The sequence below is a fragment of the Diadema antillarum genome, unplaced genomic scaffold (genome assembly GCF_040938485.1).
Source record: "Diadema antillarum isolate AM-2024a unplaced genomic scaffold, OU_Dant_1.0 scf00000211, whole genome shotgun sequence".
In the NCBI taxonomy this organism is placed as follows: domain Eukaryota; kingdom Metazoa; phylum Echinodermata; class Echinoidea; order Diadematoida; family Diadematidae; genus Diadema; species Diadema antillarum.
In genome coordinates, this window is record NW_027271100.1 from 2,787,795 (window position 1) to 2,799,871 (window position 12,077).

Consider the following 12,077-nt stretch of genomic DNA (forward strand, 5'->3'; position numbering starts at 1 on the left):
GAAAAGAACTATATCAAATTCGTGTTGCTTAAAGGTCCCCCAACAGAAACACAACAACAGAAACAGAAAAAAGTATAACAGGTCTCGTAATTCAAGCCACGCACTGTAAGCATGAATTAGAATCAACCAAACGGAATAGTATTCGCTATGATTTCACCGATGATAGTCCACATGATAATCTTACGGGGTGCATGTTCTCTCCGCTGACTTGATTTTTTTTTTTTTGTCGGAAGATGCTCGCTATAGTCTCTTCGTGTTATTCAAAGGGGCTTGCACTTTCTGCAGTAAAAGTACCCTTTCACCTCGAAGTATCCTGAAAATAAAACAGGCGAATGAAGTTAAAATAATTTAGACTGTCTGGCATTGAAATTTGTTTGCACTGCGGCTCATTCTCTCTTTTTTTTCCCCTTAAAGCGTCACTATCAGAACAATCACAAGAGGGAATATTATGTTACCCTGTTGAACAACCTTTGGAAGCATGGGTGGCCTGATTAGATCTTGAAAGCCAGAGAATGTTGATCTGAGGGGTGAAGGTTGAGGCGTGAATTTTCTTCAATTTGTCTCCTTCTACAAATGAAATTTGTTAAATTTCAGATCAGCAGTTGCGATCTATACAAATTTCATTCGTAGAGGGAGACAAATTGAAGAAAATTCACACCTGAATCAATCTTTATTCACTGTCCACCGGCCGGGGTAGGCCTGCATTGGAAAACCAAGAATCGCTCTCGTCAAAGCATTTTACGCTCACCGAAAACGGTCGACTATACAGTCGAGATTCTTCGGGTGTGTGTGTACAGTACAATCATAATAGGCCTACTTACATAAAGATCAGTGATTAAGCTGTACACAATTCATTACGGAGATTCTCGAATACGAGTATACAATGGGTACATCCGAGCCGGGACAGTTCATTACCCTCTCCATCACGGTATCCCCAAGTTACTGCGGGTCTTTGAATAATTATAAGAGAAATACGAGACTATGGGCATCGTTGGTCCGTCGGTTGACACTGGTATCACTGTTACTTTCATGATGAAAGCATCGTATAACTTTAAAATGCCATAGGATTCTTATGTATATTTGTCAGTAAAGTAAAAATTGTGAATGAAGTCGCACTATAAAGCTGTAATGAACAGGTCAGTATTTTGCCTACCAATTCCTCGCAGATTCTTGCCGCAGCCGGCGCAGTTGAAACAATCGAAGTGGAATCCATGATCGCGAATCTTTGAGAATTTGCCTCTGTTTTGGGGAAGAGTATCAGAGAACCAATCGATCAATTAATCATAGAACCAATCAATGCACATTGAATATTTATGGATAAGATAAATGAATAATCAGATATGATTAATATCATATAAATGTATATTATGAATACATATATAAGTAAATCGAAAATAATACCAAACTAATTCAATACCGGTAATCAAGATAGGGCGCTGATTGGCCGATACCTGACTTATGTTTGATTTTGTGACTTATGCTTGATATCATCTTTATTTGCCAAATCTGACCCTACTACAATGTTTGCTGAGAATAGTTAACCCTAACTAGGCCGGGCTATTTAGGTAGTTGATAGAGCCGGGGGGGGGGGGGGGGGGGGGGCTCCCAGGCCCCCCCCCCCCCTCCCCCCTCCAGATCTCGGCCATCGACCGCGCGATCGCGACGAAAATTGGCACACACATTGCCTATGATGTAATCTAAAATACCATGAAGTTAATTTTTCAAAAAAAATCATCATTTATGTTAATTATGCTAATTTATGCAAGATGATGCATAAAATCAGACTAATTGGTATAAATCACAAAATAAAGCTCAAAACAGGCACTTTTTTGTGTAAATATTCTTTTTAGTGTCCTTAGCAAATGTAATAAAAAATAATTGTGATATCACAAAAAATGCTTAAGTATTTTATTGTTTTTTGAATTTCTTATGTATTTCTTTGTTTTTTCAACTTTATGTTTTTCATTGTTTTTTCATTGTTTGTTTACATCGCTCCAAACAAGAAAATATGTTATTCATTGATTTTAATCAATAAAACACCAAAATAATCATGCTTTTATGAAATTTGCCAGTAAGCACAGTTTGCATTGAAATTGTAGACGAATTAACGTTTTTGAGCAATTTTTGGTCGGACATGCATGTACATATTTATGCGTAACTTCGGAACCGCGCGCCCGGGCGTCGCAAATTTGGTGTCAAAAGATGCGGGACACTCGAAAGAAAAAAGTCATGAAACGTCGCGGCGATAGCTTTTTGCGATTGCGATACATCACGCGGAACGTCGAGGGGGGGGGGGGGCCTCGGAGGCCCCCCCCCCCCCCCGACCTAGTTAGGGTAAATCATGAGCTCGTTACTAAACCTCTCACCTGACTCGTGCTATACCTCACATAAATAGGACGGGTTTTCATAAATCAACTTGTGATGTTTGTCATTGTGAGATACGATAATACGAATATTTTGAAGCAGACTTCAGACAGAGCTCAAGGGCAGATTTCGGGCTTCCACTCCTGCCCAGTCCTTACACCTCAAAAGATGCAACTTCATCAAAGGGCATCAAAGGACAATTATTGTCCTTCCCAATTTCGATGTAAAATTGGATAAATAGACAATATATTTTGGGGAAATTGAATAATAACCGTGTCGGGACTGTTAGAAGGAGCAATATTATTTTTAAGGAGGTTATGCTGGCTACTCCTACACCACATAACTAGTAATCTTGAACAAGATCAGAATCATAATCATGCCTGATCTCCAAAATCTCTCCTTTTCCCAATCATCTTAAATAATGGAGAGCAAACACCTCATAATTGAACTTTCTAGGGTCTAATCATTGATTGCAGTCCCATTAGAATTTGACGGAGCTTCTGATTTTACAGCATTTCATATCGCAAATCTTGCTTTTTCATATTAATTTATACTTTTTCTTTTATTGATAAACGTCCTTTTCCACTAAAAAAAAACAAAACATAAACAACCAAATTTCATCGATAAATTTTGAGTTTGTGCCATCTCTTGAAAGGACACCTTTCATAAATCACTAACCAGTACGGCTTCCATCGCATTATCAATCAATGCGACAGAGTCAATCATTGTAAAGTAATGCGTTAGCAAAGATCATATCAAACTAGTTTCCATGGGTGCACGTCACGAGACCGGCAACCACGAGACATGCAGCCCACGAGTTATACAGCCCACAAGTCATACAGCCCACTAGTTATACAGCCCACGAGTTCGACCCTAAGTTAATTATGAAGCCCATGAGTTACACAGCCTATGAGTTCGGCACTACGCAGAAAAGGCTCACGAGACCGACACTACGCAAACAAAACCCACGAGACCGACACTACGCTTAAAAGGCTCACATTCATCCTTTCCGTCTCGTGAGTCTCTTTTACGTAGTGTCAGTCTCGTGGGCTTCGTTTGCGTAATGTCGAATTATTTACTCATGGGCTGTATGACTCGTGAGCCGTAACTCGTGGGCTGTATAACTTATGGACCTTTTTTTTTCAATGTCGACCTCGTGGACCGTATGACTCGTGGGTGTCGGTCTCGTGGGATGACCCCGTTTCCATGGTGACACAAATCTTACTTGAGTTTGACGCCACACGCAACGCAGTGGCCGGGGGTAGCGTTCTTCAGTGGGTTGGGGGCGTTGTCGACTATCGGGCCTTCCCTCCTGAACACCGACTCGGAGCCCTTGGCTGCCCCGCTGAAGATGTGGGGTGCTGTCATTATCAATGATTAGAAACCCGGGATGAGAAAGTGTGTGTGTGTGTGTGTGTGTGTGTGTGCGCGCGAGTGTGTGTATGTGTGTGTGTGTGTGCGTGTGTGTGCATGCGTGCGTGCGGCGTGCGTGGGTGTATATGTGTATATGCACGTGTTTGTGATAGTATCTTAACGTGTAGAATACACTGCCCTCAAAAAATCTAAATATCTCGCTTGAAAATATTCTTTAAATAGATCCGAAATGTGCCTTTCTCCTCAGCTGCGCATAGTGCATTTCTTCAAGTTCAAGTTCAAGTTCAACTTTATTTTCATTTCCATTCAATAAACAGGAGAAATTATATTCAATGCATAAACAAAACAAATTTGTTGTAATTTCGATAAACGTACATCAACAAGATACATGCGATGATGAGTAACGACATACAATTGCATTTATAAGGTATATACATATGCATATTACACGGATGGGAATGGAAATGGAGGGTTCTTGCAGTCATACATTCATAAATCACTCGTCATTACAGCACCAGATATTTGTATTAAAAATACCCAAAATAAAATCAAGAGGTAAAATGAAGAAAGGTAACGTAAAAAAAGCAGTTTTCAAACATCTTCGTCTTCCTCTTCAATCTTCAATAACATACCGTGCTTCATAGTGACGGCGAAGAAAGCACTAAACGTTTGTTTGCTTTTTTTTTTTTGAGAGTGAGGATGGGGTCTAAGAACCTCCTGAATATCTTACCGCTCTAGGTGGGGTCCATGGGGAATACACGTACAGGCTCCCCTCCCCTCCTCCTCCTCCTCCTCCGCCACCCGCCCCCCCCCCCTCCCCCAATTCCGCCTTTCATTCTCGTATGTACCCCAGATGGCATCCTCATCTTGACTGCGCACTTCGTATTGATTTCGCATCTCCTCATGAGTATACTATGATACTGGCACATGAAATACCATCCTTGAATCTACGCCACGACAAGCTGATATAATAGTTGCCATGAAACTCAACTCAATTATCAATCTTAATTTGATAGATATGCGAATAATATTTAAGGCTAATACAACAGTGCAGTTTTCGAAAGTCGTTGAAAATGGTAAACAAGTTTTATATATATTTCACATAACGACATTTACAATAGCATAATTTCCATGCTTATCTATAAGTTTGAAGGTCTGCAGGGTTTCAGTGATAAGGCATTGACCATAATTATTTTGATTCTATTACCAATCAAAATTACATCATCAATGCATGAGATGTGAGATGACAACATCGTTTTATCTTATTTGTGTATACATGATTGTTAACGTCTTTTTTAAAGTACCTGAAACTTTTGAAATCATATATAATTATCTTTTTATTGCAGTGAAATTTGACTGTTGTCTTTATTAGTTGTTGTTTTTTATTCTAATCATAACTAAGTCAATTTAAACACAGAGTGAAGTTTCCCTTTAAAGATATATATTTTCTAAATGTCAGATACCAACCGTTGCCCTCTTCGAGCTTGTTGAACGACTCCGAGATCGTGAACGGGTTGGCTTGCAAAGCATCGCCGGCATCACTGACGTCCTGGTCGGTGATCACCGGCCGCTCGATCTTGTCCTCTTCGTCGTCTAGTCGCTGCGTGAAGGAGGAAGACGTCAGACAGATATGACTCAGTGTTGTTAATGGCAATAATCAATTACATTGTATATAGATAACTATTTTCGTCTCTCTCTCTCTCTCTCTTCCTCATCCCTCCCCTCTATATTACATGACAATCTATATTCATCCGCTATATTCATCTTCTCTGCGCGACATAATAACTCAGAGATACATATAGCTTTTATGCATTTATATCCATGTGATGATTATATTCATAATGATGATACAATATTTGGCACACTGAAGATAGGAGGGTTGCTATAACGTAGGTGGATTATGACAGCTAGAGAAATAAACATAGACACTAAATAACACTACATATCTTGCATTGTATAGTTGCACATTGCACTTGACAAGACTAGTAATAACAATAACCATAGTCCGCTGCATTACAAGTATTGAATGCGCATAATTATTGACATACGTAGATTGCGATTTAGACTCTGATCACTCTAATCTGATTCTGATCACCGGAGAAATATGAATCCCTCCCTTGGACAATGAGCACAGTCATAAAACCCATGCGAGTGTCTATACTGGTCATTCGAAAAAAAAAGATGTCTATTCAATCGATATTGTTACTTTTCGTAAGACATCTGTGCATGTTTATATGTTTACAGTAACACAATGCACGATTCTGCGATATTGAATGTAATGACGAGGGTCAGACCCCATCCCGCCGCTGGCATAGGGTATGCTCCCCTCATGGACGGCTACATATTTGGCATTCCGAATGGGCCCATGCAGCTCTCTCGATACGTGCTTCAGCGTACACACAGAGCCTTGTCGTTCCCTTTCGGAAGCTACCAATCAGCTGTTCAGACAAGGTGAAGTCGCGCTACTGGGTTTATGGAGATTCCCATGTTGTGATTGGAAATAACAGGATGTGCCGTCAAAAAAGTGCAAATACAGGAAGATATCCGATAACAAATTATGACACAGAAATTATGAGTTAACATTGCAGACAAGCCCGTGCAAACACGCTGGCGAGTATATTTTCATTTGTGTACTTGTGGGTGTGTCTGTGTGTATATAAGCAGGGGAGGAAGTGGAATGGGGTAGTTTCAGCGAAGCAGATCTGTTTTGCTCGGAGAAACGAGCTTCTTGCTGGAAGAAAAGGACCCAGTTTTGTGAAACAAGAGTACATTGTACAGCAAAGGACGACTCGTACGTTTCTTATATTGGTATGAGCAATAGGATAATAACATTTTTTAAATTTCTTTTCATCTTTGAAACCAAACGGTAAAGGATTTCAACTTATTCGTAGAAATCCTTTTTACCACTTGGTTGCTGAGGTAAAAGGTCAATTTCGTAACCATCTTCCCCTCCTATAGTATGTGCGAACAAAAATCAAATTTCCAGCTAACGACAGACCTATTTCATGTATACATACTACCACTTATCAAAACCAACAATTATCCATAATTATGCCACCTTGATACTGAATTGATAATCATCTCAAGTCTATATCACTTCCTAACCGCTGTCTGTCAACATGCGAGAGGTAAGATATCATAAAGGCCTATTTCCTTCCTCTGCGGTTTCATCATGAGAAGTTTGAAACTTTGTTTTCGTCGTTATCACCCATGCGGCTTGAGTCAGGTTTGACGTAAGCTACATCGTCCTCCAGCAACTCTTGCCTTCCTGATTCGAAACGTGTGAAGGCTCGTTTTATTTGTTGCCTTGAGATCATGCGCGGAGACGATTGTAATCGAAATGCTGTAGATTATCATGATGAAAGGACTCCAGCAACGTTTTTTTTTATGTTTTATTGAAAAATTACACAGAACTGACGTCTCAAGTAAATAGTTTTGGTTGGGATGGGGATTCAGATTTTAATTTTTTGAGAAATGATTAGAAACCATTTATAAGAAATATAAAAAAGCATACAATTCTAAGAGGAATTAAAGGTTTATTTGATGAAAATCTGTTTTGAAATGACTGAGATATCCGCAAACACTAATTACTGAAAGAGGTCTTAATAAAAGGTATAGAATTTAACCCATCATTTATTTAATAAGACTACTTTGTTTTGCTTTGTTTCTTGATCAGATTGCTGATCATTATAATATAATAAGTTTTATGATAACTTTGGTGTTGTCAAGAAAATTATCACAACCTTTTGATGTATTTGATTAATATCAGATTGAAAAAAAGAAATATTAGCATAATTAGCAAGCTGTGTTTTAGGTAAGACTTGATCTTCAATAATAAAGTTATAGGTACGCATATAATATACGCTTTTAAACCAAAACGACCCTTACATAAACTAAAAGCTCCCGCTACCAGAACCACTCCTCCCTGAAACATTTTAAAACGAAAAATCTGCATATTCATTAATGCACATATAGTACGAGGAAAATGGATAGATTTCATAAACTAAATATTAGGGAATACACTTGCTAATTTCACTCTCCTTTGTCTTCAGAAGCTTAAATTGAAGAATCAGTTACTTTGTCATTATAGCCACACTATCTCAGACGCTAGCAGTATATGCCAAAATGAACCTGAGAAAAATAACCGTCTTGGTATATCACTTCTTTGTAATTTCATTGACATAATGGGACATTGGTTGCCAGTGGTAATTGCAGCTGAAGAGTCTTAAAGGACAAGTTTACCTACATGTAGATTGAGTGAATGCAGCTATATTAGTAAGACACATCAGTGAGAGTTTGAGAAAAATTGGACAAACCATTAAAGAGCTATGAATTTTCGAAGTTTCTGGATGAGAAAACTATTATACTACAGCTTGTGATGTCACATACTGTAGAACGACATAAAGAAAATATTAAGAAAATCAAAAATATTTTCACTTTTCTCGCATAATAAAAGAACACTTTCCTCTAACATAAGTTAGTGACAAGTCGAGGAAATGTGCACTTCCCCCCCCCCCCCCAAAAAAAAAACAAAAAAAAAAAACAAAATTGTGGATCGAAATTCTCTTTATATTTTCCTTACATCGTTCTACGCATCTGTACACTATAGTCTTCTCAGCCAGCAGTGACTGCGCCACAGATCATCCAGCACTGACTGCGCAGATACTTTATAATTCATTACTTTTGAACGGATCGTCCGATTTTCCTCAAATTTTCACAGATGTGTTGCTGCATTAACTCAATCCACATAATATGATATGAAGGTGGACTTGTCCTTTAGCAGAGGTTACCATGGTAGGCCCTACCTGGTATACCACACCATATTCACCCTGTTCACATCGCATCATGTACACGAACACGCTTTGTTGATCTAGAGGATTTGAAACCTGGAACGTGGTCCTTCAGACCATAGCTGCGTTACAGGAATCCAGTCTGACGTATACTTAAAATTACATTCCTTGCTGACTGTCCTGTCACTCAAACTGATAGCCGTGGAGATGCTTTGCGACTACTATAGGTCACCATGAATCTGCTTGGAGCTTGACTGGGTATGAACTTTGGATATAACAAGCTTGCTTGGGCTTGTAGAGAAATGGCAATTAGGTTTATGAATATCGTTGGAATCACATTGGAATTATGAATATGCCATAGGCCTACCAATACTCTTTGAGATATTTCCAGATTGAGAATAAAAACAAAACATAAGAGCTTGATATTAATCTGTTCCTTCAATTAATTCCTCATATAAACATTTCAACAACAGCAACAGCAACAGAACCATGTAGACATTTAATGATATCAATCGAATTTTCTGATTCGCTGCGAACTTTTGACAATTTGGTGTATGACGGGTGTGTACTGCGAAATTTCATGCTGAGCATTATCGCCTTATAGTAACCACGTCTGCCATCTCTATAGCAGCGACATCCGCAGAAGAAACAGCAGGGATTAGGGAGCTAGGCGACACTTTTTATGTATTTTCATTAATGAGAAACAGTGACTGACCAATAAGTACAAGAATCGGTGTTTAAAAAGTTCTATAGGATATGGAGAGCCTCCTCTATGTTCCTCAAGATGGGCACAACAATATACCCATGGGCCTAGTTTATAGGTCCATGCTATTCAAGGAGGTATACAATAATAGCGATCATTATAATCGAGCTCCATGATATCCTAGATGATGCGCAACCTTATTTGCGTAGCTGACCCAAGACATACACGCACCTCATATTCATATTTTAGGTATATACTACGGTGCATGGTTGCGAAGAAAATATTATTACGATGCAGAGACTGCACGATCGAGTGGGTGTCGACACACCCACACGCATGAACACAATCATACAATAGTTACTTTTATCAAAGTCTCTTTTCATGAACGCAGGTCAACAGAAAAATGCGTCGGTGCAATGGGCCCGAGAGACGAGCGTATTTGTCGAGAGAAGTAGGCCTATATATTTCGAACGGGCATCATCAGTTATCTTACAGACGTATGATTCTGAATCCAGAGAACTCTGTCGCATACAAAGCTATAAGATTGTACATTTGCAACAAACAAATTGAAGGCTGTTCCCGATTCTTACCGGACCCGGACCCAAAGCAGACATGATGGTATTATAGCTCCGATGATATTCCTCAACAGCAAAACAGCAGACTATATGAATACAGTACGGGCGGGCGAAGATGTCACAACACAGTATGGAAGTGTCAAGAAAAGTTTGTTGGTACAGAGCGCCCCAGGCGAGATCTATAGACGTGATCCTGCGAACTGGCTGCCTGTGCAAGCATAGCTGGAGGCTGAATCACGTACCGAGGAGAGGGACCAGGGGAACCACTCATATCAACAGCCCATGTAGAAGAGATCAGCTTTTGTATGCTACACATTGTCATATATGTATTACGATGCACACGAGGAGGAGATCAGTGTAATCCGTTATCCTATCACGAGCCTTGCGATGGCTATGTTGAATAAAGGGAAAATCTTACGAAGATTCCAGGAGTCCACCCTATAATCAGATTCTGTAACTCTACTATTTCCATAGTACGTGAACGGTATATAATGTGTTTCATGCAAGTTCAGTTTATGTCACAATGCAGTATGTCTCCCAATCTCTCTCTGTCAAATTGAAGTCTATAAAGGTTTGGGATCTAATAGTATGCATACATACCATACCAAACCATACCATACCATACCATACCATACACGCAAGTTGTGAATGGAATGAATAAATAAATATATAGACACAATTTTATATCTTATAGTGGATGTAGAAGCATACAGTGAAAGAAATTAGACTTGAGGCGGACGTTGCTCTATATATACATGTATAGAGCAACGTCCGTCTCCCGTCTAATTTCTTGTACTATATGCTATACCCACAATGAGGCAACGCGTACGTTGGGAAGGGAACAATCTCTCGCACTTATGAATATATAAACATATATATATAAACATATATAGGCTTACATGTATGTTATAACAATAATTATGAATATATAGATATATACTGTATATATATATATATATATATATACATATATACAGAGAGAAAGAGAGAGAGAGAGAGAAAGCGAGTAAAAATATAGAAAGATTACAATACGATTATACTATAAATTGTGATATCATTTCTTGCTATTTTTTGTCATAATGAAAATTAAGCATGACAACGTTGTAAATAAATTCTAATTTGATTGCAGCGTCTTAATGCTTGACACTGTACGCAGGTGCACTCTCGATCATCAAAGCATGAGTCAGTTTAAAACATTTTTTTTTTGGTTTTACTATTCTAGTCTCAATTACATACACGCACACACACACACACACACACACACACACACACACACACACGCGCGGATACATACATAGAGTCAATGCACATACAGCTGTACATGTGCTTCTGAATGAAACAAGTGAGAATTCAGCTGTTCAATATTGCAACAAAATTATGTTTGATGACATGAACCCAAATTTGGATATAATGCATGTCATAAAGTTGTATGAGATTGGCGTCCACTTTTCATTTCTTTGCTTTACGAGTGTGTGTGTATGCGTGTGTGCGTGTGTGCGTGTGTGTGTTTAAAGGTGTTTGCCTCACGTGACAATCGATATGTTAATTCTACCTTCCCTTATCCAGAACAGTGCATACCCAAAATACATTCGCATATACCGGACCAAAATTTTAGAACTGTTGATTTTCGTTTTTTTTTTCTCTCTCCCTCTAAAATGTACACTGTGATGTTCGTTATTTTACGGAATGTGTAAAATAAGCCGTAATAACACGATGCCATTTACTTTGGGAACGCTGCCCGGAGCATCATTCGGTTGTGTTGTTGTTGTTGTTGTTGTTGATTTTTTTTTTTTTGCGCTTTCAGTCAAACTTGACTATTTACACCACTCTGATCTGTAGGCCTACAGTGCGTTTGTTGTGCTTTTACAGTGGCCTGATCGGCACCGCCTGGTCTTTCGCTGTTGGTTTATTATTCCTTATTCTTAAAGCTTTTGCATACTGACTGGGCTGAGGCGGGTTGTATGGGTTGGCTTGTCGATCGAGTCTGGAACTAGTACCATGGTTCGTGTGTGTCACGTCGTCATTGTGCTGATTGATGTCGTTTGATGGCGCTCTTTAGTCGGTGTAGGCAGAGGCTGAGTGTCGGCAGAGCCTTTGCTCTGGGTGTCGGTGTCCTCGCACAGCAGCTCCCGGCGAAATACTCTGGATAAATAGCTAAATAATGATAAATTCGGTCGTGGTCCCTGAACAATTCTTTTATAATCGATAATCATCCAATCAGACCACACTGTTATCCACCAATTATGTCCACAGGTCTTCTAGCGCTCGGGC

At 39.2% G+C, this 12,077-nt stretch overlaps 1 protein-coding gene across 1 annotated transcript; it reads right to left on the reverse strand.

The window, feature by feature from the left end:
- Positions 1–240: 240 nt before the first annotated feature.
- LOC139724375 (PDZ and LIM domain protein 1-like) lies at positions 241–9,845 on the reverse strand. Its single transcript, XM_071635525.1, has 5 exons — positions 9,822–9,845; positions 5,206–5,338; positions 3,590–3,725; positions 1,154–1,239; positions 241–313 (listed from the first exon to the last, which is right to left on the reverse strand). The coding sequence occupies exons 1-5, from the start codon at positions 9,843–9,845 to the stop codon at positions 261–263; spliced, it is 432 nt and encodes a 143-aa protein (XP_071491626.1). The 3' UTR covers positions 241–260.
- Between the last annotated feature and the right edge of the window lie 2,232 nt (positions 9,846–12,077).

What these genes read in the sequence shown, in the direction of transcription:
- LOC139724375 (XM_071635525.1), bottom strand. Translation starts at nt 9,845, where the DNA reads ATGTCTGCTTTGGGTCCGGGTCCG. An exon ending in CTGCTTTGGGTCCGGGTCCG is followed by an intron (nt 5,339 to 9,821) that starts GTAAGAATCGGG and finishes TCCTTCACGCAG; the next exon opens with CGACTAGACGACGAAGAGGA. An exon ending in CAAGCTCGAAGAGGGCAACG is followed by an intron (nt 3,726 to 5,205) that starts GTTGGTATCTGA and finishes TGATAATGACAG; the next exon opens with CACCCCACATCTTCAGCGGG.